Below are 27,467 nucleotides of genomic sequence, written 5' to 3'. Positions count from 1 at the left end.
CAGGCCCTCCCTGCCAGGGTGGCTGGGGCATGAAAAAAGCTCTTTGTCAGGTCTCAGAGCAGGGTCCATGCTAGATGAGAGATCACCAAGGCCCCTCCACTATGGACTCTGCCAGGTGAGGGGCCCAGCCTGAGAATTCAGCTGCTAGGGCCACCCTTGACCTTCTCAGAACCTCAAACAGGGGGTGGGTGGTGAGAAGACAGAGGGCAGGCCAGGTTCTGACCTCCAGGTGTGGAGGGGCCGAGTTAACCTCTTCATAGCCAGAGGGGAGCAGCTGTGCCCTTGCCCCGGGGCTGCACATCCTGTTCCCCTCCCACAGCCCACTCCCAGCTGCAACCATGTCCCGGTGGGAGGAAGGCGGACCAACTCCCACCTCCGGCACCTGGCTTGTGCTCTGAGCCTCAATTTCCTCATCGCTAAATGGACACAGCAGCAGAACCTACCCTGGGGAGACCCACAACTCCTCTGCCACATTAGCTGGGATTTTAGTACCTGGGTCTCTCCATTCCAACTCCCCAAGTAGACTGCACTCCTGGCCCACCAGCAGTGCTCAACAAAGATTTATTATATTAAAAATTCCATCGCCAAACCCTGAGGCACTCAGGGCTCTGACTGGTGCAGCCATGACCTCTGAACCCAGAACACATGGAAGCAGCAGCAGCTGAGTTGCCAACTCAGGTCTTGGCCTGCCTGGCTTTGCTGCCGAACTCCTACACACCCTTCAAGGCCCTGCTCAAATGTCTCTGTCTTAGGCTGACGCAGCTGCTGCCCTTCCGTGGCCATACAGTGCTCCTTTTCACGGACGATGGCTCCTGCAGGGAGTGCCCCCAGTGCCCAGCACTGGGCCAGGCACACAGTGGTGCACAGGAACGTCTGCCGATGCCCACCCTAAGGCCAATCAAGGAGCCACGGAGCTGGGTCCCGGTCCTCACATCCTCTTCCGCATCTTGCCCTTCTTGGAGCGGGCGACCCGGCCGAAGGCGCCCTGCTGCAGCTCCTGGACGCGGCGGCGGTTGCGGGCAGAGAGCTGCTTGAGGCCACCACGCTGCAGGAAGCGCAGCTTCTGGGCCCGGCGCCGCTGCTTCAGGATCTGCTGCTTGGTCTTGAGTTCCGGGCGGACGCAGCCTGCAGGGGTGCCTGGGGTGTGGGGCCGGGATGCACCTGCTGGGACAGGGATTCAGGGAGCTCAGCTGTCGGAATCACTCCCAAGATCCCCTCCTCCCAGAAGCTCGCAGACTCCTTCCCTGTCCCTACTCCTGTTCTGTGCCTATTGCTGTGGCCCAGTGTCTGTACACAGTAGGTGGCTAATAAAGTTTTAGGCAGCCTCATGGAGTGGTCAATAACACGGGGCCAGAACTGCTGGGGTTCAAATCCCAGCTGTGACCTCTTGGACCCTGGGCAAGTCACTAAACGGCTCTGTGCCTCAGTTTCCCCATCTGTGAATTATAAATCACAGCACCTCCTTCATGGGTGAAGAGAAAATGCATTTCCATGGTATAAAGTGCTCAGAACAAGGCCTGGCCCATAGTGAGAGCCTTTTAGGCATGACTGTTACTATTAAAAATTCTCCAACCAAGGAGTGTATGTTTCCACAGCACACCTACTGCTACTGCACGCTCTGAGGCCCCCCATAGTAACCGAAACAGACCTCAGCCTCTGTCTCCATGGACACCATGCTCTAGGCTTGTTAGATGAAAAGAGGGTGTAGATGAACCTTCCTTTAGGTGGGAGAGGAATCAGAGAAGGCCAGAGAGGGAGAGGGACTTGTCTGAGGTCACACAGCAAAGCAGCAGCAGCAGAGGTCAGCGGCCCTGCCCTAGCCTGACAGGTGGGCATCAGGTAGTCCATTCTTCTAGTTCTCCGGGAGGCAAGCACCACCCTCCCTGGCTCCCACTAAGTCCTGTGTCCTCCTCCTCCTCCCCATTCATAACAGCAGCCTCCCCAGCGCTCCTAGAGGGATGACCATTGGGGTGTTCCCAGCTGTCTCCAGTGGAGCCAGGGTGCCTCGCAGGACCTATCACCTCCAATGAGGACAAAAAAGGAAGAACAGCTGCTTTCTCCCAAAGCCCATAGGTCGCCCCCATCTCCCCAGCCCCTGCCCGCCCACTGCACGGCACTGCTCACAGCAGAAGCTGCTGTTTCACCCAGGTAAAAACAGGCTGAGAAGTGAGGTGTGGGTGGTCCCCACCCAGCCATGCTGACAAGGAGACACTCCCACAGATGGGAGAGCTGGAGGGGGAGGAGCCACAGAGAACAGGCCCAGGCAAATGCATGCAGGCTCACAGAGACACCCAGAGAAGGCAGTGACCAGCCCCAGAAGGTGGAGGGACACAGCAGTGGGTAACGCCATCTGAGAGAGACCCAGGACATGGTCCCAAACTCCCCTCTCCCCAGGGAAGGCCCCAGGTGGGAGCCTTGGGCAGCTGGGTGACTCAGGTTCAGTCACAGCCCTCATAAGGCACCTGTTTCCCGGCCTGTAAAATGGGTATTCGCAGTCACCTTGCCTCCCAGGTCATGTGTGGCCTTCCAGGACACAGCCTGCCCGCACCCAGCAAGTGGGAGCCCCTCCCTGACAGCAGCCCTTAAGCACAGGCTCTGGTAGACAGAGCCGGCTTCAAATCCACCTTAGCCTTTTACTGGCTGAGGGACCCAGGCCAGATCAAAGAGGTCGAAGTCCTCAAATGACCAAATGTACTATTTGCCAACCCACATTTCGAGGAAGTATCTTCCTCAACATCCCCCGTGATCACCTCCTCCCGGAACCAAAGCTGCTTCTGACTGCGTCTTTGGTGACATGAACTTCCCCACAGCATTGCTAAAAAGAACGTCACTCCTGAGGATGCCACAGGGGTTCAATTCATGCCCACTCTGCCAGGTCGAACCACATGCAGATGCCATTTTTGCAGGTGAAAATGGCCCACATAGCAGCATTCCCACAAGGTTCCACCTCCCGAGTTCTCTAGGATTTTAGACAATAGGCTTAATTAGGTGAACAGGGCATCTACCAGAAGTCATCCCCGTGGCTTCATCTGTGAAGTGGCCAGAGGTCGGGGACAAGGCACCTGAGGGGCACGGTGCTTCCCAGCGCCTGTCAGGTGATGCTCGTGACCATCAGAGACCGGGATAGTAGGAAGGGGGAACCTGTGGGTGTGGGGGTTGGGTGGGGGGATCATGGAGGGACCCAGGGTTTTGGCAGCATACCCCAACACACCGAGCTCTGGGGCTCTGCAGTAGCCCCTGCACCCGTGCCTCAGTGTTACCCTAATCTGACCATAACTGCTCTACCTACCTGTGCACCCATACTCCCCACCCTCCCTGGCTCTCACCTTGACCACGGCCTCGCTTCCCACCTCTTCGCTCTGGGCCTCGCCGGTCAGATGCTCCTTCTTCGTCCGAGTCACGATCATCAATTTTCTGTTTCTGTTTCCACTTCTGATAGCTGGGAAACCTCGTTAAGGAAGCTGCGTGAAGCCCCTGGGACGGGAGAAGGCTCCTCCCCACACCGCCCCAGCAGACACAGTTCTGTTATCCCAGTCGCGGCTGAAGCTGCTGGGCCCGCCCCCAGCACACAGGTCCCACTTACTGGAGATGCGGCTGCTGAAGCCGCTGGGCCCGCCCCCAGCACAGGTCCCACTTATTGGAGATGCGGCTGCTGAAGCCGCTCAGCTCCGGCCCCTCATCCCCGGCCCCGCCCCCAGGTCCCACTTAATTGGAGCTGCTGCTGCTGAAGCTGCTCGGCCCCGCCCCTCCCCGGCCACGCCCCTCAGGATACAGGTCTCGCTTGTAGGAGCTGTTGATGTAGCGGCCACTCTCTGTCTTAATCTTCTTCTTGTCTTCCTGTCCTGACTTTCCCACAAACCGCTTCTTCTTACGGTCCCTGCAGGAGAGGGAGTTGGGACGGCTGCCGTGGAGGGAAACGCTTGGAGTGCCGGTTCCCGCTCAGGGCCTATCTCCTCACCCGACCCTCTTGTCAGGTTGTTGGGAGCATTAAAAGAAAGCAGTGCAGCCATGTCTGGCATGCAGTTGGCGCTCAATAAAGGTCAGAGGACTGCCGCCAGCACTGGGGCCTGGCTCAGGGACAAGGGCCTCCTGGAGGGTTTCCAATCCCCTCCCCCTTCCCAGCTGTGACCCTTGGTTGAGTCACATACATTCTCTAGACGCTAGAGTCCTCCTGAACAAATGGGTCCTGAGCCCTGTCTAGAAAGACTTGCCAGCAAAAAGGATAGACGGGGTCAAGATCTCTGTGGTGTGTGATCAAATCAAGGTAACAGAACAGCCAGGGGCCATCACACCTGCTGTGAGTGGTCACATGGGGGACAGCCAGGTCATAATCCAGGCTGTCCAGGATCAGATGGGAGTGAGGACGTCAGGGAGTTCACCCTGCCTGCTGGCATGAGGGGCAGCTCACTCGCTCACTCACCCCAGGCAGGGATGATGGAGGGGCAGCTAACTTGCTCACTCACCCCGGGCATGGATGGGCGGCTCACTCGCTCACTCACCCGGGGCATGGATGGGTGGGTCACTCGCTCACTCACCTGGGGCATGGATGGGTGGGTCACTCGCTCACTCACCACTTGAGCTGCTGCCGGCCCCTCGTCAGGTTCTGGGCTTCGTCCCCCATCAGGTCCAGGACAGCGCCAGCCACCTGCTGCTCGAAGGCTCCCCCTTCCCCGCTGATGCTCAGGCTGCAGGGGGAAGGTGGGAGACATAACTGGATTGATGGGATCCAGCAGACCTGCCTGCCCCACCCAGGACCCAGCCAGCCACTCACCCCCGCTCGCTGTCGAAGTCCTTGGGCCGGTAGGGGATGTAGAATTCCTGGTCCCGCTGCCAGGCCTCCTCCCTCCGCCTCTTGGCTCCCCTGTTGGGTCCTGACCGCTGCCGCTTCCGGCCCATGACCTCTGAGAAAATGTCCTGGCAGAGCACGGACCGAGGCCCAGCGTCATGCCTGTAGCCCCCTGGGGAGTCCCCACAGCCTCCCTACCCACCACCCTGGCCACAGGGGCCAGTGGCTTCCCGGGGACTTTCAAAGCTTCACTTTGCCATTTCTTAGCTGGGTGACAGTGTCTCCTGTGGGACCCTCAGTTTCCTCATCTGCACACACAGCGCAACCCCTGCCTCAGGGACCAGCAGAGGCAGGACAGCTAGGTAAGGGAGAGAGTGCCGGCTGGGGGAGACCCAACTCCCCATTCCAGCTCCGCGCTCCAGGCTGTGTAACAGCCGGCCCTGCCCCTCTCTGCGCCTGGCCTGCTCTGAACAACGTGGACTAGGTCAGGGGTCTCCAGCTGGTCTTCCAGGCTACTGAACCCTCTGTCTAAACAAAACATGAGAGAGGGACATCCTGGGGGACACGCAGGCCCAAGACCCACCTACCAGGTGAATGGGACACTTCATGGTCCTCCCTCTGAGTGAGACCCGCACGTCTCACTGCAGAAGCCCTGATGTGTTTGGTGGCTGGTGATGCCCTGGACCCCACTGAGGGTGTCATGTTGTACACAGCTTCTCAGGCTAAAGATCTGGCCCCAGTTTTAAACGAGGGACAGTGGACAAGAACCATACCCCGACTCTGCAGATGGGAAGCTGACAGCATCCACCTCCATCCACTGCTCAAAGCCCCTAGAACAGCTTCATGGGCTGCTGCGACTTAGCCACCCCTTCCCTGTACCCCAGGTCCAGGGTCCCCAGGGTGGAACCTGTACCTCCACACTCTCTCCCGCCTCCTCCTCCTCCTCCTCCTCTTTCTCAGGCTGCTTCTCCTGCAGTGCTGGGCAGCTCGGGGCTGGGCCCACTGGGCCCTCCTGCTGCTCCTGCCTCCCCTGCTGTCCCTGCTGGAAGCGGGCGATGGCCTTGTGGTCCTTCTGCCGCTTGGCGCGCATCACCTGACTGCACAGGTCTCGGCTGGAGGCGTTGATCTCAAATATAGTCTGTGGAGGGGACACCCAGTCCTTTGCCCACCAGCCTCCTACCCCTAACCCCACCCTTACCACTTGGTGGGCTCCCTATTGGCATTCTTCCCCAAGTCTTCCCCAGTGTCCAAGGTGGGCACTCTCATTATCTGCACTTCACAATTAGATAGACCCAGGCCAGGCGCAGTGGCTCATGCCTGTAATCCCAGCACTTTGGGAGGCTGAAGCAGGAGGATCACTTGAGGTCAGGAGTTCGACACCAGCCTGGCCAACACGGTGAAACCCCATCTCTGCTGAAGATACAAATATTAGCCAGGTGTGGTGGTGGGCACCTGTAGTCCCAGCTACTGACGAGGCTGAGGCAGGAGAATCACTTGAATTCAGGAGGCAGAGGTTGCAGTGAGCCGAGATTGTACCACTGCACCCCAGCCTGGATAACAGAGCGAGACTCTATCTCAAAAATAAAACAAAAACACAAAGAGAGACCCAGGCCAGGTACCATGGCTCACGCCTGTAATCTCAGCACTTTGGGAGGCTGAGGCAGGAGGATCACCTGAGCCTAGGAGTTTGAGACCAGTCTAGGCAACATGACATGACCTCATCTCTACAAAAAATAAAAAAATTAGCCATGTGTGGTGGCATGCACCTGTAGTCCCAGCTACTCAGGAGGCTGAGATAGGAGGATCACTTGAGCCCAGGAGGTCAAGGATGCAGTGAGCCATGATTGCACCACTGCACTCCAGCCTGGGTGACAAAGCAAGACCCTGTTTCAAAAACAAACAAAAACAAAAACCCAGAGAGGGTGAGTAACCAGCCCATGGTCACATGCTAGGAAAAACCATAGCTTGTTAACCCAAGTCCATTTGACTTCAAAACTGGCGCTCTTAACCATGACAGCTCCTCTCCTGATCCCAGCTGGCTGGCAAGCTTACTCATTCCCGAGTAGGTTTTTCCTTTTGTGCATCCCCTTCCATATGCACAAGATGGGGTGCCTAATGGGAGTCAACAGTTGGGAAGGAGGGAAGGAAGCTCAGGAAAACAAGCTCTTCAGGCCTCTAACAGACCGGGAGCATGTCACTTCCCCTCGTGAACCATCTGTTAAGTGCTAGGGAATGGCTGCCCCATGCCACCTGCTGTGGGCCAGCAGGGATGGTTCCAGAACAAGGGGCATCTCAAGAGAGGCTGTCAGAGCCAAGGCTGCAGGTTAAGATATAAGCTCAGATGAAAATCCCTGCTGGGGTCCTGCTGGGGGTCAGGACTGCAATCTGAGTCATGGCACCACCGTTGTCACTGTGTGACCCCAGGTCACGGGCCATCTGTCTCTGGCCTCCACTGAGCCAGGACTCAGAGTGTGGTCTCCGCCCGGCCCCACTCACCGCCCGGGAGCGGTAGTTCTTGATGCTGTCCACCAGCCTCAGCCGCTGCAGCTCCTCCTCCTCAAAACGCGAGCCTGGTGGGAAAGCAGTGAGGTATCAGGCTGTGGGTGGGGTCAGCAAGACCCACCTGCCACCCCTACCCTGTAGAAGGACTCACTGAAGAGGGGGTGCAGGCCCAGCCCCACAAGGTCCAGCTCCTTGGCCCTCTTGATGGACTCCGGTGAGGGCGCTGGGCGCGAGCGCACATACTGCTGCTGGGCGTTGTCAGCTACGCGGGCCAGGCCCCGTAGCTCCAGCGATGCCTCCAGAGTGCTCTGCAGGCCACTGTCCTCCTCGTCCACCACACTCTGTGGCACCCGACCCAGCATGCCATCCACACCGGCCGCACCTGCACCCCACACAGCACCTTGTCAGGGGTCTTTCAGTCCAGCCCACCTGTCCGCTGCCCGACCACCATTCCTGGGTCTCACCCTGGCTCCACAATCACAGGTAAATGGCTACAAAATAATCACTGCAAAGAACACCAGCACTTACGGAGGAGCTAGAGAGCCAGACACTTGAATACACCGACAGGGGTCAACAAACCGCGGCCGGCCGGCCAGCTGCCTGCTGCTTCTGTAAATGGCTCTATGGGAGCACAGCTGCACTACTCGCTGATGCATGGTCTCTGGCTGTTTTTGCACTACAAGGCCAGGGTTGAAGAGCCACCCTGGATCACATGGCCCACAGAGTCTAGAATATGTACTATCTGGCTCTAAAAACAAAACTTTGTTGGCCGGGCACGGTGGCTCATGCTTATAATCTCAGAGTTCTCGGAGGCTGAGGCAGGAGGATCACTTGAGGCCAGGAATTGGAGACCAGCCTGAGCAATGTAGTGACACTCCATGTCTACAAAAAACATTTTAAATTAGTCGGGCATGGTGGTGTGCACCTGTAGTCTCTCAATTACTCATGGGGTGAGGCAGGAGGATCACTTGAGCCTGGGAGCCCAAGGCTGCAGTAAGCCATGATAGCGCCACTGTACTCCAGCCTGGGTGACAGAACAAGACTTTGTCTCTCTTAAAAACAAAAAACAACCAACAGCAACTTTGCTGACTCCAGCATTAGAAATTCAATTTCCACAGCAACCCTGTTCTACAGATATGAAAACTGAGGCTTAGTGTGGTTCAGTTGCTACCAGGACTGTCAAATGAGTCAGTTGCAGAGACAGGATTCAATCTAGGAAGAGTCCATACTAGCAACAGCGATCCTTATGGTAATAAGTAACAGCAACAGTAAGAGCAGAGGATGCCGGGGACAGAGGCTTCCTATGTGCAAGCACTGTGCTGAGTTCATCATCATCATCTCCTTTACCTCACACCAAAAATATGAGGAAAGTACGTGCTTTCTTTTGTCGTCACGTTCTGACTTTCTACTACAGGACATCTACAACCGTAAGCCAGGCACGGCGGCTCACACCTGTAATCCCAGCACTTTGGAAGCCTCCAGCACAGATGGAGAATCACTTGAGTGCAGGAGTTCAAGACCCAGCTGGGCAACATAGTGAGACCCCCATCTCCACAAAAACTAAAAAATCATCCAGGCATGGTGGACCTGACTGTATTCCCAGCTCCTCAAGAGGGTGAGGTAGGAGGACTGCCTGAGCCTAGGAGGTCAAGGGTGCAGCGAGCTGTGATCATGCCACTATACTCCAGCCTGGGTGACAGAGTGAGCCCCTCTCAAAAAAAAAAAAAAAAAAAAAAAAGGCAAAACAATGAAAGAAAAACACAAAAAGCCGAGGGAAGAGTGTGATGGACCTCATGGGCCCATCACCCACCGTCAATTACCAACATTTGGCCAATCTTGCAAGAAAGGCCCTGATGAGTCCATTTTAGAGATGAGGAAACTGAGGCTCCTGGAGGTTTAGAGATTGGCCCAGGGGCACATGGTGAGGGTCAGGGTCGGAAACCAAACCCTGCACTGGGTCAGGAGCCTGCCCTCTTCCCATCTCTCCAGATTAAGCACGTGCTGGGCCCTGCTGACCCCTGGCTAGCTCTGGAGCAAAAGCAGGATGTCTCTCCCTAAAAGCTAACTGCACCGGGGGTGGTTTCTGCCTGGACATTGTGGGAGGCTCCTTCCCTCCCTCTGCCCCTCCCACACCCATGCACAGCTCTCAACCCAGAAGGTCGGAGATCTGTAAAGCCTGCACAGGGCTGCGTGCTGCCTCTAGCCCTGAGCAGGCCCTGGGTGCAGGGTCCATTTCCTTCTGCTCCTGCCTGTCACCCGGCCCCTGGGGCTGCTGGGTGGGGCTGTGCTCGCACCTCCCTCACTTGGCCCTTGCACTCTCGGCTTCGCTCCCAGGAAAATGCTTTGAAATGCCCCCTCCAATTCACCCCTGTGTGGCGCCCAACTGAGGCCTCCACCTCCGGTGACTGCACAGGCTGCCCCTGACCCCGGCCAGGCCCCACAGCCCTTTCCTGTGCCCTTGCATCTGACCCCAGACTCTCCACTGCAGAGTCTGCTTTCCAGCTGCCTCCAGGCATGGGCTGGGACACTGCAGGGCCACACGGTCACCTGAGGGGGCCACAGCCTGGACAGAGATCACCACTGGCTGCCAAGAGTGAACAGCCAAGAAGGGGGCCCGGAGCTCTGAATCTTAGCTCCCCACCTTCCTGCGGTGTGCACGCGGGTAGGCCTGTCAGAGCCGTTTTCTCATCTGTGAAGCGGAGGTGACTGACAGCCCTCCCTCCAGCACAGATGGACAAATGAGGCAAGATGTGTACAGGGCCCGGGAACCAGCAGGACTGCAGGTGGAAGCCCACAGTTGGAGGCCCATAGATGGAGGCCATGGTGATTCCTGTTGTCTGTCCCATGCATTCCCACTCTAGGGTGTATACAGAAACGTCCTGTGGGTGGCCGGGCACAGTGGCTCACACCTGTAATCCCAGCACTTTGGGAGGCCGAGGCGGGCAGATCACCTGAGGTCAGGAGTTCGAGACCAGCCTAGCCAACATGGTGAAACCCTGTCTCTACTAAAAACACAAAATTAGCTGGGCGTGGTGGTGTGTGCCTGTAGTCCCAGCTACTCAGGAGGCTGAGGCAGGAGAATTGCTTGAACCCAGGACGTGGAAGTTGTGGTGAGCCGAGACTGCGCCATTGCACTCCAGCCTGGGCAACAAGAGCGAAACTCTGTCTCAATGAAAGAAAAGAAAGAAAAGAAAGAAAAGAAAGAAAAGGAGGGAAGGAGGGAAGGAGGGAAGGAGGGAAGGAGGGAAGGAGGGAAGGAAGGAAGGAAGGAAGGAAGGAAGGAAGGAAGGAGGAAAGTCCTTTGGGCTTGGTCTAAAGGTGCCTCAGCCTCCCTCCCCGCCCCCTGTGCTCCCCTGAAAACTCAGTCAAGTATAGGGTCACACACTAGATGCCTGCAGGGGCTGGGCAGGCTATACCAACAGGAAAGGGAGGCAGGCAGGGGCTGCAGGGGACCAGGGAGCCTGTCTAATGGGGGGCGCCACAGCTTAGCACCCAGATCCAACCGTTTCCTAGTAGATACCAGAAATCTGGATTGTTGTGGGAAATCCTGAGTTTAAAATAGAGGGATTAGCCAGGCACAGTGGCTTGCTTGAGCCTAGGAGTTGGACGCTGCAGCGAGCCGTGACTGCACCACTGCACTCCAGCCTGGGCAAGAGTAAGACCCCGTCTCATTAAAAAATAAAAGGAATCAGTCAGGAGCAGTGACTCACACCTGTAATCCCAGCACTTTGGGAGGTGGGTGAATCACCTGAGGTCAGGAGTTTGAGACCAGCCTGGCCAACATGGTAAAACCCTGTCTCTATTAAAAATACAATAAAAAATTAGCCAGGCATCTGTAGTCCCAGCTACTTGGGAGGCTGAGGCAAGAGAATGGCTTGAACCTGGGAAGCAGAGGTTGCAGTAAGCCAAGATCACACCACTGCACCCCAGCCTAGGCAACAGAGCAAGACTCCGTCTCAAAAAATATGAAATAAAAATAAAATAAAATAAAATAAAATAAGGAATCATCTTCTCCTGGGGTCAAACCCAGCCCCACCTCCTCCCACAGCCAAAATAGGGCCCATGAACTCTATGGAGACCCCTAACCCCACCCAGCCTCCACTCACCTGAGGGGTCCTCGAGGGGTCGGGCAAGGGCAAGGGAGCGGCCCAGGAACAGGTGCAGATCCAGCAGGTAGGGAATTTCGTCAGGGGCCACCAAGGAGTAGGCTGTGCCACTTCGGCCAGCCCGAGCCACACGGCCTGCAGCAAGGAGACGTTCAAGCTTAATTAAGCAAACTAGAAGAACCTGGACCCAGCATGAGTCCCACAGACCAGATCCTGAGCGGGTGAGCCTGGCCAGGCCTCGAACTCCCATAGCTGCTCTCCCCACCTATGCACAGGGAAGTTCAATCATGGTCTCTGGGTTGATCTGTGAGAGTGTGGCCAAGCTGATACGGTGCCCTGGGAGACTAGCAGAAATACAGCAAAGGCCTGCTCATGAGCATGATCAACTCTTCAGTGCCCCCACTTTTGAGAATTGCCCCCAAAGATGCAAAGATTCACACACAAGGAGGTTTAGTATGGCCCTGACTAGGAGAGCCCCAAGTTTGGAACTAAAGGCTCAAGGATAGAGGACTGGTTAAGTGAATTAGCTGATGGCCACACAGTGGGGAATTAAACAGCTCAGAAAAAGAGTGGGCAAACTGCAGCCTACAGGGCCAGGCTAGTGGCACCCGCCTGTAATCACAGCACTTTGAGGGGCTAAGGCAGGAGAATCACTTGAGGCCAGGAGTTCAAGAACAACCTGGGCAAAATAGTAAGACCCCATGTCTACAAAAAATGAAAATTAGGCAAATGTGGTGGTGTGTGCCTGCAGCCCTAAGTACTTGGGAGGCTAAGCTGGGAGGATTGCTTGGATCTGGGAGTTCAAGCTTACTGTGAGCTATGACCATGCCACTGCACTAGAGCCCAAGCAACAGAGTAAGATCCGGGCCCCTTGCTTGTCTGTGTAAATAAAGATTTACTGGAACACAGCCACACTCATTTGTCTATGTAAATGAATAGGCAGCATTCACACTACACCAGCAGAGATGAACGGTTATGACAGAGACAGTATGGTCCACAAAGCCTAACGTTTCATGTCTAGCCCCTTATAGAAAAGATGTGCCAACCCATCACAGAATGACATTTCATAGTAAACAAAAAACATTTGCTATGTGTGGTGATGTAAAAAGAAAAAAACAAAAAGCAAGTTATAAAAAAGAGCACCCAATGTGATTGCAATTTTGCATGAAATAGATAAATCCCTGCACAGCATTATATTCTGGCTTGTGTCTGTATCTTGGGAAAACAAGGTGTTACGACATTTGGAGATTTCATTTGAGGTTGTCCGACTGGCACTGTTGGTCTTGTGAGGCACAAGAAATTCCCTTTGGGGGGTCCTGGGGACCTCTCTAGGAACATGCAGAACCAGCCCTCCACACAGCAACGAAAACTAGGGGACAGCAGACAGCAACAAGAGGGAAGTGTGCTCACCATATGACACTTATGAATTAAAAGAAGGCAAAGAAAGTAGAGTAACAGTTACCAGGGGCTATGGGAGGGGAATAAGGAGATTTTGTCTGATGGGTAGAGCTTCAGTTTTGCAAGATGAAAAAGTTCTGGGGCTGAGCATGGTGGCTCACACCTGTAATCCCAGCACTTTGGGAGGCTGAGGCAGGCGGATCACTTGAGGTTAGAAGTTCAAGACCACCCTGGCCAACATGGTGAAATCCCCGTCTCTACTAAAAACACAAAAACTTGGCCAGGCGTGGTGGCAAGCACCTGAAATCCCAACTACTTGGGAGGCTGATGCAAGAGAATAGCTGGAACCCAGGAGGTGAAGGTTGCAGTGAGCTGAGATCATGCCACTGCACTCCAGCCTGGGGGACAGAGCAAGACTCTATCTCAAAAAAAAAAAAGGTTTTGGGGACAGATGGTGGTGATGGTTGCACAATGTGAACACACTCAATGCCACTCCACTGCACACTGGGAAATGGCAAAATGCTGAATTGTATGCTATGTCTACTTTACCACAACTTAAAATAGAAACATCAGAAGAATGGATGCACACCAAAATGACGGCCATGTCATCAAAGAGCAATGGGGAACAGCGATCTCTGAAATGAGACCACAGCTGCTCCGTGACTTACAAAGGGCTGCATCTCAATAAACCCAACAGCTGTCAAAAATACACTCACTGCACCTAACCCACTAAACGTCACAGCTCAGCCAGCCTGCCTTGAACATGCTCCAAACACTTCCATTAGCCTACCCTTAGGCAAAATCATCCCACACATAGCCGATTTTAAAATAAAGTGTTGAAAATCTCATGTAACTTATTGAATCTGTACTGAAAGAAAAAAATAGAATGGTTGTATGGGTGCTATTGTAAAGTCAAAAAAACCATAAGCTGAATAATTGGGTCTTTTTTTTGTTTTTTGAGACAAGATCTTGCTCCGTTGCCCAGGCTGCAGTGCAGTGGCACAATAGGGAGTTTGAGACCAGCTTGAGCAATACAGCAAGGCTCTGTCTCTAAAACAAGCCCACAGCCACCCCATATGCAGTGTCAGGAGTTAAGCCTTGTACCCTCGGCTTCTGCCAGGATCCAGCACCCCTGCCTGCCCCAGGGCCAGCCACGGGCCGCTTACCCACACGGTGCAGGAAAAGCTTGCCCTTGGCAGGGAAGCTATAGTTGATGACATTGTCCAGCAGCGGGATGTCCAGGCCCCGGGCGGCCAGGTCAGTCACAATGAGGGCGGAGCACTTGCCAAGCGTGAATTTGGCAAGGTTGATCTTGCGGGCTGTCGGGTCTAGGGCACTGTAGATGTGGGCGCAACTCACCCGCTGGGTCGTCAGCAGCTGCTCAGAGCAAAGATGGTAACAAAGTGAGAAGGAGACTTGGAGGAGAAAGGAAAGGAAGCCAGGCAGGCCATGGTGGGGGACAGGCACTGAGGTGCAGAGAGAAGACCACGGGTTCTGGAGTCTGGCACCCTTGGTCTGAATCCCAGCTTGCTGGGTGACACCAGTTTGGGGAGGAATGGAGCTTACAACACCTCCCACCTCTCTGCAGGGCTGTCTGAGGATCAGAGATGATGTGTGCAGAGGGCCCTCATCAGAGATGATGTGTGCAGGGAAGCTGCAAATGCTACCTCAGTGCACAGGCCTTATCCTGATTCTGCTACAAACAAGCTGTGTGACCTTGGGCAAGTTACCAAACCTTTCTGTGCCTCATTTTCCTCATCTGTACGAATAACTGCCCCTTCTTTGTAGCCTTATTATGAGGATCACATGAGTCAGTATACACAGTGCTGAGAACAGAGTCTCAACATGGGACACTCATGATGGCGCTAGCTGTTCTTTACAGATTACTGTTTAAACTGGGCGTGGTGGCTCACGCCTGTAATCCCAGCATTTCAGGAGACCAAGGCTGGAAAATCACTTAAGCCCAGAAGCTCAAGACTAGCCTGGGTAACACAGCAAGACACCATCTCTACAGAAAAAATAAAAATAAATCAATAAATAATGAGCTGGCATGGTCAGGCATGGCTCGTGCCTAGAGTCCCAGGTACTTGGGAGGCTGAGGTGGGTGGATCACTTGAGCCCAGAAGGCAGAGGCTGCAGTGAGCCATGATCATGCCACTACACTCCAGCCTGGCCAAAGGAGCAAAACTCTTGTCTCTAAAAAAACTATTTAAAAATGACTATTTTGGTCTTACTCGCTGGTGACCCCAGCAGCTGCACAGAGGGAGCGCTGTTAACTGTGTGTGGAGTGAGCGGAACCCAGTGAACCATGTCCTCAGATAACAGACCCAGGTGTAGCCGACGGGGAGGCAGGCACTGACAGAAAGGGGCCCCCCGCCTTCTGGGGCACAGCGACTCCCCAGGCTTTGACCCAGGCGAGGGTCACACAGGGATAACACATAGGAAAAAACTCTGAGCCACTCACACATGCTAACAGCACTTCACACAGCTTACTACATGCAGGTCATGCCTCAATCTTAAGATGTCAAACAAACCAAACACTAAAAATCTACAGGAAAATGACAGGATGGCAGGGACAGGTTTCAAAATAACCTGGATGATAAGGGGAAATAATGGATGAAGGTCAAGACCAGCTATGAGCTGATAACAGTTGTACCTAGATAACGAGTACCCAGGAGTTCATCATATTATTTTCTGATCTTAGTATGTCTTTGAAATTTTCTCACAATAAAAAGTTTAGGCCAGGCGCTGTGGCTTACACCTGTAATCCCAGCACTTTGAGAGGCTGAGATGCGCAGATCACTTGAGGTCAGGAGTTCAAGACCCGCCTCGCCAACACAGCAAAACCCCGTCTCTAAGAAAAATGCAAAAATTAGACAGGCATGGTGGTGCCTGAAGTCTCAGCGACTCAGGAGGATGAGGCAGGAGAATCACTCAGACCTGGGAGGTGGAGGTTGCAGTGAGCTGAGATTGTGCCACTGCACCCCACTCTGGGTGACAGAGTGAGATGCCATTTCCAAAGGAAAAAAAAAAAAAAAAAAGAAATGTTTTCATAGTAAAAAGTTTAGGCTGGGCACAATGGCTCACACCTATAATCCCAGTACTGTGGGAGGCCAAGCTGGGAGGATCACCTGAGCCCAGAAGTTCAAGACCAGCTTGGGCAACTGAGTGAGAACCTGTCTTTACAACATACAAAAATAAGTAACCAATTAGCTGGGCATGGTGACAAGCACCAGAAGTCCCAAATACTCGGAAGGCTGAGGTGGGAGGACTGTTTGAGCCTGGAAGGTCAAGGCTGCAGTGAGCCGCGATTATGCCACTGCACTCCAGCCTGGATGGCAGAGTGAGGTTCCGTCTCAAAAAATAAAAATAAAAATAAAAATAAAAATAAAAATGACCATCTTGAGCCCAGGCCCAGGTTCCTGGTCCACTCTCATGCTGCCCTCTAGTGACCGCACAGGGAACTGCAGCTCCAAACTCCAGCTGAAGGAGGTGACGGTCCCACTCAGGACTGGGCTCACCTCAGTGAGGTACTCGGCATGGTGCTTCGTGGCCACAAACACCACGGTCTGGTCCTGGGGTCGCACCACGTTGCGCAGCAGGTGGAGCAGCACGGCAGCCTTGGTGTCCTCCCGCACGAGGAAGAAGGAGGTCTGTGGGGAGAGGGCATCACGAGTTGGCTTTCGGGATCCTGGCCCAGAGCCTGCAGGGCCCACCTGGACACACCCTCCTGGGACAGGACAGGTGCAGCCTCACCTTCAGCTGCTCGTTGAGCTTGGTGTCCACGTCAAGCCGGATGAGCACAGGCTCTGTGAGGCCTGCAGGAGACGTGGGGGAGAGTGGGGGTGTCGCAGAGGGACTGGACCCCCAGGCCCCAGCCCCACCCCCAGCCCCCATCTCCACCCCCAGCTCACGCACCAGCGCGGGCAAATTCCACCAGCAGTTTGGGCAGCGTGGCGGAGAAGAGCACCGTCTGGTGGCCCCCAGGGAGGCGGGCGATGATCTCCTGCAGCTGCTCTGCGAAGCCCATTTCAAAAAGCCTGGAAGGGTAGAAGGCAAGACCAGGTCAGAGGGGGCCTCCGCTCCCTGGAGTTCCAACCTCAGCCATCCTTGTCCTCACAACTTCTGCGGTGTCCCAGGGCTCCTCTCTCTAACTCAGCCCACTCACACTTTATCGCGTGACTTCATCCTAAGCAACAATAACCTTGAAATCTGGAATCTGTCTCGGTTATGTTCTTACAAACTCATGCTGAAATAATCGACAGCAGCCCAGGCTGACTGCAGAGGGTCACGCCTGTAATCCCAGCACTTTGAGAGGCCAAGGTAGGAGGAGTTTGAGAACACCCTAGGCAAGACCCCATCTCTACAAAAAATAAAAAATTAGCTGGGGCTGGGCATGGTGGCTCACGCCTATAATCCCAGCACTCTGGGAGGCTGAAGCAGGTGGATCACCTGAGGTCAGGAGATCGAGACCATCCTGGCTAACATGGTGAAACCCCGCCCGTAATAAAAATACAAAAAAAAATTAGCCGGGTGTGGTGACAGGCGCCTTTAGTCCCAGCTACTCGGGAGGCTGAGGCAAGAGAATGGCATGAACCCGAGAGGCAGAGCCTGCAGTGAGCCGACATCGCACCACTAAACTCCAGCCTGGGTGACAGAGCGAGACTCCATCTCAAAAACAAAACAAAACAAAGCAAAACAAAACAAAACAAAGAAAACAATTAGCTGAGCGTGGTGGCGAATGCCTATACCCCCAGCTACTCAGGAGGCTAAGGTGGGTGGATCCCTTGAGCCTGGGAGGTCGAGGCTGCAGTGAGCCATCATCACACCAGACTGGGCGACAGAGCAAGACCCTGTCACCATCAATCAATCAATGATAGCAGTCCCTCCCCTCTTTCCCCACCTCCCCCTCCCCAACTCTGCCAGGGAGGGTTCTAAGTACTTTACAAGTATCAAGTCTTCGGGTCCTCACAGCACCCCTGGGAGGTACATGCTACTTTATCCCCATTTTGCAGTTGAAGCAGCCAAGGCCCAGAGATGCCCAGTGATTTGCCCAAATTCAGAGCTGAAGTCGCAGAGCTAGGACTGGATCCCACTCCTGTCTGTCTCCTGAGTCCATGCTCTCAACTTTGTGCTTTTAAAAAAATATCTTTGAAATCCCACATTAGGGGCCGGGCACTGTGGTTCGTGCCTGTAATCCCAGTACTTTGGGAGGCCGAGGCGGGTGGATCACCTGAGGTCAGGAGTTCGAGACCAGCCTGGCCAACATGGTTGAAACCCCATCTCTACTAAAAGTACAAAATTAGCTGGGCATGGTGGCGTGTGCTTGTAACCCCAGCTACACAACAGGCTGAGGCAGGAGAATCACTTGAACCTGGGAGGCGGAGGTTGCAATGAGCCAAGATTGTGCCATTGCACTCTAGCCTGTGTGACAGAGCGAGACTCCATCTCAAAAATAAATGAATAAATAAATAAATCCCATGTTAGATGTCCTACTATTTATTTCAATACTCCTGAAATGCAAAATTATAAATATTGGTCAGAGAGCCCCACAGACGAGCTCCAGCACCACTTATGAGGAGGTCTGCAGGACACATCTGGGGAGACACTGCTTCGATCTTGGCCACACGGGTCTCTCCCGGCAGAGCCTTCCTCTGGTTGACCTCTCTGCCTCCGCTTTCCCAGTTCAGACACAAGTGCTCAGGGCTGACCTGCAGCCTTACCGGTCGGCTTCATCGAACACCACGTATTCCACACTCTGCAGCTTCAGGTTCATTTCCACAGCCACGTGCACCAACCGTCCGGGCGTGGCAATAATTCTGGAAGAGGGTGCACAGGCCAGGTGACCCCAGGGCCAGGGCCACCACCATAGTTCTCTTACACCCCCACCACTGGGAAGGGACCTCAGGGAGTCATTCCCAATCAACAAACTCACATGTCGGGATTTTCGTGCAGGGCTGCAAACTGGTCTTCCATCCTAGAGAGGAGAGAAGGGTTTTAGCTTGATAGAACAGGTCTCCGGTTCCCCTTCCCATAACCAAATGTCCAGGTGAGGCTGCACACCCCAACCCCAGGAACACACACCCGAGGCTTGGAACTGAGGAAAGGCCAGTGCTGAGGTGAGGCAAAGGCATTGCCCTGACAAGAGATACAAGCTGAAATATTCAAAAGAACGGTTATAACAGAGTTCCCCCAAAGAGATGGGCTCAACTACAGACCTCAATTCACTCCTTCTGTTGGTCCAGATAGCAACAAAGCTGCCTTCTACCCACAGCGCCCCCAGCAACTAACCCTGGAACTACCAGCTCCAACTAGAACTCAGGTTCCCCGGATATCTGTCAGCTCTCGTCCTTAAACCCTTTGGACACACATCCCTACTTTTAGTCCTCCTCTGAAGCACCCTTGGGATACCTGTAGGAGCCAGGGTAGCCCTGGGCCAGGACTAGCCCAGGGAGGCCTTTCTGACAATCACAAACTTTAGAAAGAATAAATGACAATGGAGACAAAAGCACTGAAAAGCAAACTCTCTGAGAATCAAGAGTGTTAACAGCAGCATCCTTAAACTTTCTCCCTTAAAGGGGCTGCTCTTTAAGGCAGAAACTGTGGGATAATGCATGGAATGAGGCAGGAGACTGGATTCTGATCCCAGCTCCACTACGGAATCATTGCCTGGCTCTAACCTGTCACTTCCTCATTTTGCTCATCTGTAAAACAGGTGTGGCACCTACTACCTAGGAAGGGTGGTACCTGCACATCAGGCGATAATACAGTTTACGAATCTGAGCTATTATAAATATCCCTCAATTCCTGTGCTTTCTGCTTCCAAACAGCCCACGGCCAGGCATGGCGGCTTATGCCTGTAATCCTAACACTTTGGGAGGCCAAAGCAGCAGATCGCTGGAGCCCAGGAATTCAAGACCAGCCTAAGCAACACGGCGAGACCTCATCTCTACAAAAAACACAAAAATTAGCTGGGCTTGGTGGTGCACACCTGTAGTGCCAGCTACTGGGGAGGCTGACGTGGGAGGATCACTTGAGCCCAGGAGGCTGAGGCTGCTGTGAGCTGTGAGTGCGCCACTGCACTCCAGCCAGGGTGACAGAGCGAGACCTTGTCTCAAAATAAACAAACAAAAAACAAAAACAAAAACCAAGCCCACAGTTAGGCATATTAAAGTAGATACACCTGTCTATCCTGTGAGCTGACGACTCTATTTCAGGAGCATCAGAACTTCTGAGTGGCAGTGCTTCTGTGGACAATTTATTTTAACATTTTATTGTAGGATTTCCTTTGTTGGTTTTTTTCTTAAGCCAGTCAAATTTAGCAGTGAGGGGGTTGTACACCAACTTTAATGATACTAATGTTGGTAAGTTCTGATAACCTGCTACCACTGGACCAGCCTTGTTGGGTTTTTGTTTTGTTTTTTCTTTTTCTTTTGAGACAGAGTCTCGCTCCGTCACCCAGGTTGGAGTGCAGTAGTGCCATCTCGGCTCACTGCAACCTCTACCTCCCGGGTTCAAGTGATTCTCCTTTCTCAGCCTCCACTGTAGCTGGGATTACAGGCATGCGCCACCACGCCCAGCTAATTTTTTTGTATTTTTAGTACAGACAGGGTTCCACTATATTGGTCAGGCTGGTCTCGAACTCCTGACCTCAGAGGATCTGCCCGCCTCGGCCTACTAGAGTGCTGGGATTACAGGCATTTCCCACTGGGCCCAGTCTTGTTGGTTTTTTTGAATGAGCACAGAAGTTGCCATTATTAATAAGCAACAGAGCTAAATCAAACTAATGTCCTGGAGACACAGAGATGTGCCTGCACGGTGGTGACTCTGGCGTGCGGTGCAGGGACCTTACCTGTCTCCACCTAGGATCAGGGCAGTCTTGAGGCCAGTGAACTTGCCTAGCTGAGAAGAGAAAGTGATTGAGAGAGGGCAGGAGTGAGATGACAGCACACTCGTGGCCTTTGTGCCCGGTCCCAAGTCAGCCCTCGCCTCCCACCTCTCCCCAAGCCCACACACACCTCCTTAGTGAACTTCAGGGTCTGCAGGGCCAGCTCTCGGGTGGGCGAGAGGATGAGGGCACGGGCCCCAGTCTGGGCACTGTGGGTCTTGAGCCGCTCGAACATGGGGAGGAGGAAGCAGGCCGTCTTGCCACTGCCCGTCCGGGCCATGGCCACCACGTCCTTGCCATCCAAGATCACTGGGATGGTCTAGAGAGGCACAAGCAGGGAAGGTCAGGGTCAGCTCCTCCCAAATACCACATAATCCAGAGCTTCAAGGTCCTGAGGAGTGGGCGTGCTACGGATCTCAGTGAATGGGCAGGCACCTGTCACCCAGCCTTAAGCCTATTCTTGCCCATTCTTTCAAAAGCCTGTTAGCACGCCTCTAAGGATAAGCGGCTCACTACCCCAACTCTTTCCATTGCTGGAACACCCTTCTTCAGGCAGAGCAGACTCTACCTTCCGTCCAGTCCTCCTCAGCACCCCAGAGAGATGGCTCCCACTGGGTGAAGCATCTGAGAACAATAATCATAATCCCTGGATGATAATAGGTGGCTGCGAGTTGCCTGAGCTGAGGCTTAGTTGTGGGAAGCCTCTGGGAGGCTCAACTGGCAGAAAGGCCCAGAGTCTCTGCTCAGCTTGGCCCAACCTTCTCCACTGAGGACGTGGGCACGCTAGCTGGGGCTTCAGCAGAGTAAAGGGGGCAAGAGATATGACAGCTGGGACAAGGGGTGGCTGTCAAGGGGCCAGACAAGAGGGCCATGTCAATCCTCCCTGGCCCTCACCAGTCAACCGCCCCACCCCTCACCTTCCTCTGGATGGGCGTCGGCACCTTGTACCCCTTCTTCATGATGCCTTTGAACACCGGGTAGCTTAGGCCTGGGAGAGACATGGAACCATCAGGGGGCCGAAGGAGTCCCCGCAGCACCAACCACAGAGAACTTTACAGGACAAGTGACAGCTTCATCAACGATAAACAACAAGAAAAAAAGCAATAAAGCAGAAACTGAAAGGTGAAATGAGACTTAGGAGACAGATCTGACTGGGGCACTTGAACCTTATTTGCTTTTCTGATGTGAACCCACTCTTGATGTCATGAGACAGTAGGGATCTCTGAACGCTAATGGGGTCTTAGACGACACTGAGAAGCTGTGCCTTCGTTTTAGGTGTGGTAAGGTCCTGCGCCTCTCAGAAGTGTGTGCGGACACAACGAGGATGTCTGGAACAAACTTCAGAATCACCCAGGTGGTGGGGAGGGACAAGAGGGTGAGGGCATGGATGGGAGCTCGCTTTGTTGCTTAGGCTGGACTTGAACTCCTGGCCTCAAGTGATCCCACCTCTGCCTCCCCAAACGCTAAGATAACAGCATGAGCCACCATACCCGGCACTCGTCTTGATAGTTGAATCCTTGCTCTAGCTGCTACTGATTTGTAAGGAGTAACAGTCAGGCTTTAATTCCGGCCAGCCAGGTGTCCCCACACCACCAACCTATTCCATCCTTTCCCTCCTTCTGAAATGCCCCTCTGCATGCAGTAAGTCCCCGACTGTCTTTGCCTGTTCCTGCATCTGCATCGCCTTTTCCGAGGCCTGTTCTAATTGCCCTCTCCTATGTCAGGCGCACTGCCCCGCTAGAAGGACCTGAATGACTGGGAGACCAGATCTGCTACCCTAGTCTACCCAACCACAGTGCTGGGATCAGAGTGGACATCAGTAATGGAGTGCAGAGGCGGGGTCGATCCCCAGCTGCCGCTCCCGCAAAGTCCCCGATGCCAAACTTGCACCCACCCATGGACTGGAAGCCTCCAGATTTCTTCTTTTTCTTGTTCTGGGCACGCACCATCTCCCGGGTGTCCGGCTCCACATCTGAGGTGCATTCTGAGGTGGGGAAGGTGGGCAGGGGTCTGCCAGGTCCCAGCTGGGAGGGAAGAACAGAGAGGCAGTGTCATTTCAGGCACAGTGGGATCACAGGGGGCAGGGAAGGGGGCTATGCTGTTGCCCTCTCTCCCCGATTCAAGCCAATGATGCTTCCGCCAGATCACGTCACTTTTTTGCTAGTAAGTTCTCCTTTGGCTGGGCCAGGACAGGACAGAAGTCTGGAGTGGGGTCTGCAGATAGACTGTCTCGGTTTGAATCCCAATCCTGTCACTTACCAGCTGTGAGACCTGAGGGAAGGGACTTAATCTCCCTGAGCCTGTGCTTCCACACCTGGAGAATGGGGACAACAAGCAGAGGCCTCCCAGGGTGCTGTGAAGATCATATATATGGGTGAGTGTCAAACTTAGAAAGGTGCTTAGAAACGTGGTGGTATTATCACTATCATCATCACCACCATCAAAGCCCTCAAAATTAAATACCTGGCTGGCGCAGTGGCTCACGCCTGTAATCCCAACACTGGGAGGTCAAGATGGGCAGATCACCTGAGGTCAGGAGTTCAAGACCAGCCAGGCCAACATGGTGAAACCCCGTCTACTAAAGTACAAAAATTAGACAGCCATGGTGGTATGTGCCTGTAATCCCAGCTACTCAGGAGGGTGACGTGGGAGGATCACTTGAACCCGGGAGGTAGAGTTTACAGTGAGCCGAGATCGCGCCACTGCACTCCAGCCTGGGCAACACAGCAAGACTCTGTGTCAAAATAATAATAATAAAAAAAATAAAAATTAGCCAGGTATGGTCACTTGCACCTGTAGCCTGGGTGACAGAGAGAAACCCTGTCTCAAAAAAAAAAAAAAAAAGTAAACACATATTTTTTTTTAAGAGACAGGGTGTCACTCTGTCACCCAGGCTGGAGTACAGTGGTGCAGTAATGGCTCACTGCAGCCTTGAACTCCTAGGCTCAAGTGATTCTCCCACCTTAGACTTCTGAGTAGCTGGGACTACAGGCGTTATACTACCACACCTGGCTAATTTTTTAATTTTGTATTTTTTTTTTTTTTTTGGTAGAGATGAGGTCTTACTACATTGCCCAGGCTAGTCTTGAATTCCTGGCCTCAAGCATTCCTCCCTTCGTGGCCTCCCAAAGTGTTGGGATTACAGGCATGAACCACCACACCCAGCCCCTAAATACTTTAAAGAGCCAATCAAAATGCCTACTACATGTGAAGTACTAGACTTTTCCAAGCTCTCCCGCCCCCTACCCCCACCCCACGAGCCGCCAACCAATCTCCTTTCTGATCTCTGGTCTGTCTTGTGCCTGGTCTCCTTTCTGCTCACCCAGGACCCACTTCTGGCACAGCTAAATCCAATACAGACACCTCCTCTGGGGAACCTTCTTGGACTCCAGGGCTGCCCCCTTTCTCTTAAAAATAGCATTTATGGCCAGGCGTGGTGGCTCACGCCTGTAATCCCAGCACCGGGAGGCTGAGGTGGGTGGATCATTTATTTGAGCCCAGGAGTTTCGAGACTAGCCTGGGCAACATGGCAAAACCCCATCTTTACCAAAAAATTTTTTAAAAAAGCATTTAAGGAGCAGCAATTCATAAGAGTGGCTGAAACTTACAAGGCCATGTACTGTAAGCTAGGTGCTGCTCTGAGAATTCATACAAATTAACCCACTTAATCCTCACAACAATCTGAAGTGGGTACTATTGTTCTGTCCATTTTACAGAGAAGGAAACTGAGGCACAGAGATAAAGTGACGTGCCCAAGGTCACACAGCCAGCAGGTAGTGGGTGAGGGATGTGAACCCTGGCTTCAGAGACTGTGTTCTTTTCACTGTGACCCTCTAAGGTTGACTACAATCCTCTAGGGCAGAGCCATGGCCTGTCTTGAATGGTCTGCGAGTTTAGAACGGTTTTTACATTTTAAGGAGTTGCAGGAAAGGAAAAAGAAATCAAACAAAAAAGACAGTAATCTTATATGGCCCAATAAAACCTAAAAAAAAGATTTACCATCTGGCCCTTGATAGGTCGGTCAATCCCTGCTCTAAGCACATGAAAACAAGGTGCCTGGGACACATAGGCACCTGCAATAGCTACTGAACAGCATGTATGAACAGCATGTCCTTCGGTCTTTTTTTTTTTTTGAGACAGTCTCATTCAGTCACCCAGGCTGGAGTGCAGTGGCAGGATCTTGGATCACTGCAGCCTCCATCTCCTAGGTTCAAGCAATTCTCCTGTCTCAGCCTCCCAACTAGCTGGGACTACAGGCACGTGGACTACAGGCACGCGCCACCAGGCCTGGTTAATTTTTGTATTTTTAGTAGAGACGGGGTTTCACCATGTTGGCAAGGCTGGTCTCAAACTCCTGACCTCAAGTGATCCGCTCACGTTGGCATCCCAAAGTGCTCAGATTACAGGCATGAGCCGCCACGCCCAGCCTCCTTTCATCTTTTCAACTTTTTTTTTTTTTTTTTTTTTTGAGACACAGTTTCACTCTGTTACCCAGGCTGGAGTGCAGTGGGGCAATCACAGCTCACCTAGCTCAGGTGATCCTCCTACCTCAGTCTCCCAAGTAGCTGGGAATACAGGTACACAGCACCATGCCCAGCTAATTTTTGTATTTTTTGTAGATGCAGAGTCTCACCATGTTGCCCAGGCTGGTCTTGAACTCCTGACATCAAGTGATCCTCACTCCTCCGACTCCCAAAGTGCTGGGATTACAGGCATGAGCCATGGCACCTGGCCAACAATCTTTGAAACATATATAATCATTTACTTGCTTTCTACAGATGTGGAAACAGTCACAGAGAAGTTAAGCAACCTCTCCAATGTCCCACAGCCAGTGCAAGGTTGGGCCAAATTTGAACACAGGGCGGTGCCGTGAGAAAGCCCTTGGTCTGAACTACACACAGACTCCTCTTCTTTGGTACTCACTACCTCTGCCCACCTGTGCTGTTCATTACCTTTAGTAGTTTCTCTACATTTGTTGAGCACCTACTGTGTGCCAGGAGCTGGCTAGGCTGGAAGGGGAGGGAGACGGTGGGATGAGGTCTCCTCCAGTTCCTGCCTTGGGGTTTGATCCTTTCTCTTCATATAAATGCCCACTTACTCATCTCCTTGCCCTGAGCCTACCTGGTGCCAGGCACCTGCTGGGAACAGGACTGTGGGAAATAATGGCCAAAACCCTTCTGCCCCGTTGGTGCTCACACCTGTCCCCTCATGTGCATACATGTAGCATTCAGTAATGGAAAGGGCACAGGCCTTGGAATCAGACAGTCCCAAGTTTGAATCTCCTGGCTCTTGTACTCACAAGCTGTAGGGTCTTGGTCAAGTTTCTTTCTTTCTTTTTTTTGTAAAGCTGGGATCTCCTTTGTGTGTGTGTGTGTGTGTGTGTGTGTGTGTGTGTGTGTAGCCACTGCTCACTGTAGTCTCCGCTTCCCAGGTTCAAGTGATCCTCCCATGTCAGCCTCTGTAGGAACTGGGACCACAGGCAGGCGCCACCACGCCAGGCTAATTTTTTTTTTTCTTTTTTGAGACGGAGTCTTGCTCTGTCACCCAGGCTGGAGTGCAGTGGTGCGATATTGGCTCACTGCAACCTCTGCCTCCCAGTTTCAAGCGATTCTCCTGCCTCAGCCTCCCAAGTAGCTGGGATTACAGGCGCGTGCCACTACAACTGGCTATTTTTGTATTTTTAGTAGAGACAGGGTTTCACCATGTTGGCCAGGCTGGTCTTGCACTCCCCACCTCAAGTGATCCGCCCACCTCGGCCTCCTAAAGTGCTGGGATTACAGGCTTGAGCCACTGCGGCCATCCTCATTTTTTAATTTTTTGTAGAGTCGGGGGCCTCCCTATGTTGCCCAGGCTGATCTTGAACTCCTGACCTCAAGCAATCCTCCCACCTCAGCCTCCCTAAGTGCTGGGTTTACAGGCGTGTAGCCACTACACCAGGCCTTTGACTATTTCTTAACCCTCGAGGCCTCAATTTCCTCCTGTGGAAAAATGAAGATGACAGTTGCCGGTGGTGTTAGCACAGCGTTGGTGTGAGGATTACATAATAAGGCTCGTACAGCTCTTAGCATGGAGCCTGGCACATAGTAAATGGTCAACAAACACAAACTGGCCGGGCTCATGCTAATTTTTAAATTAGCTTCCCAGAGGTTTGGGGGCGTCACGGTCTCAAGCCACGCAGTCCGTCCTCCCCTTAACTCAACCTCCCAAGAACGCTCCAAACTCTCAAAGTCAGATTTTCTGCAACGGCACTTTTCATTGGGCGAAAGGCAACCAGGATCCGCCCCATGTGCAGGAGGCAGCCAATGAGAGACGCGCGACCAAAACCCGGCAGGAAGGCCCCGCAGGCTCCAGCCGCGGGACCCTAAGCCTGACAAGCCCCGAGACACGTGCTCAGGCCGGCGGTCCCAAGACCGGTCCTCGGGCTGGCAGCCTCCCTCCTCACTCTCTGCGGAGCCCACTCCCCAGCTGGGGAAACTGAGGCCTCGGGGCGCTGCCGGGAGCCGGGTCTCGGGCCCCAAAGTGCGTCCCAGCCCCACGCGCCTACCTTCTGGGCCCGGGCGTCATCTTCCGCCTGGATCTCAAACTCGCCGTCCTCCGAGTCGCTGCCGCGGGCCTGGGAGGCCGTGCCTCGGCGCTTCCGGAGCCCCTTCTTCTTCCTCCACTGGGCCATGGCAGCTCTCGACCGAGGGCCGGCCGCCGGGCGCCTGCCTGCCGCCATTCGGGCCTCGCGCTGGGAACGCAAAAGGGGGCGTGGCCTGCGGCGCGCACCAACTGCTTGGGGCGGGGA

The 27,467-nt window shown here is 53.6% G+C and overlaps 1 protein-coding gene across 2 annotated transcripts; it reads right to left on the bottom strand.

Annotated features, from left to right (window-relative positions):
* Positions 1 to 544: 544 nt before the first annotated feature.
* Positions 545 to 27,426, bottom strand: LOC105493728 (DEAD-box helicase 54). 2 transcript variants are annotated; one of them, XM_071071016.1, is made up of 20 exons: positions 27,225 to 27,426; positions 22,575 to 22,704; positions 21,598 to 21,668; positions 20,811 to 20,999; positions 20,645 to 20,694; positions 18,728 to 18,769; positions 18,516 to 18,611; positions 16,711 to 16,832; positions 16,549 to 16,610; positions 16,314 to 16,445; positions 13,959 to 14,169; positions 11,395 to 11,529; positions 7,440 to 7,670; positions 7,283 to 7,356; positions 5,700 to 5,924; positions 4,772 to 4,914; positions 4,572 to 4,685; positions 3,773 to 3,877; positions 3,327 to 3,439; positions 545 to 1,164 (listed from the first exon to the last, which is right to left on the bottom strand). In XM_071071016.1, exons 1-20 carry the CDS (start codon positions 27,396 to 27,398, stop codon positions 929 to 931), a joined length of 2,655 nt encoding a protein of 884 aa, XP_070927117.1. In that variant the 5' UTR covers positions 27,399 to 27,426; the 3' UTR covers positions 545 to 928. The 2 variants fall into 2 exon arrangements, with proteins under 2 accessions (XP_070927117.1, XP_070927118.1); XM_071071017.1 differs by having other exon boundaries at positions 545 to 1,161.
* Positions 27,427 to 27,467: the final 41 nt, after the last annotated feature.

This window comes from Macaca nemestrina, chromosome 10 (assembly GCF_043159975.1).
Source record: "Macaca nemestrina isolate mMacNem1 chromosome 10, mMacNem.hap1, whole genome shotgun sequence".
NCBI classification, from domain to species: domain Eukaryota; kingdom Metazoa; phylum Chordata; class Mammalia; order Primates; family Cercopithecidae; genus Macaca; species Macaca nemestrina.
Note: the sequence above shows the minus strand (reverse complement) of the source record. Positions and strands in the feature narration are given on the sequence as shown.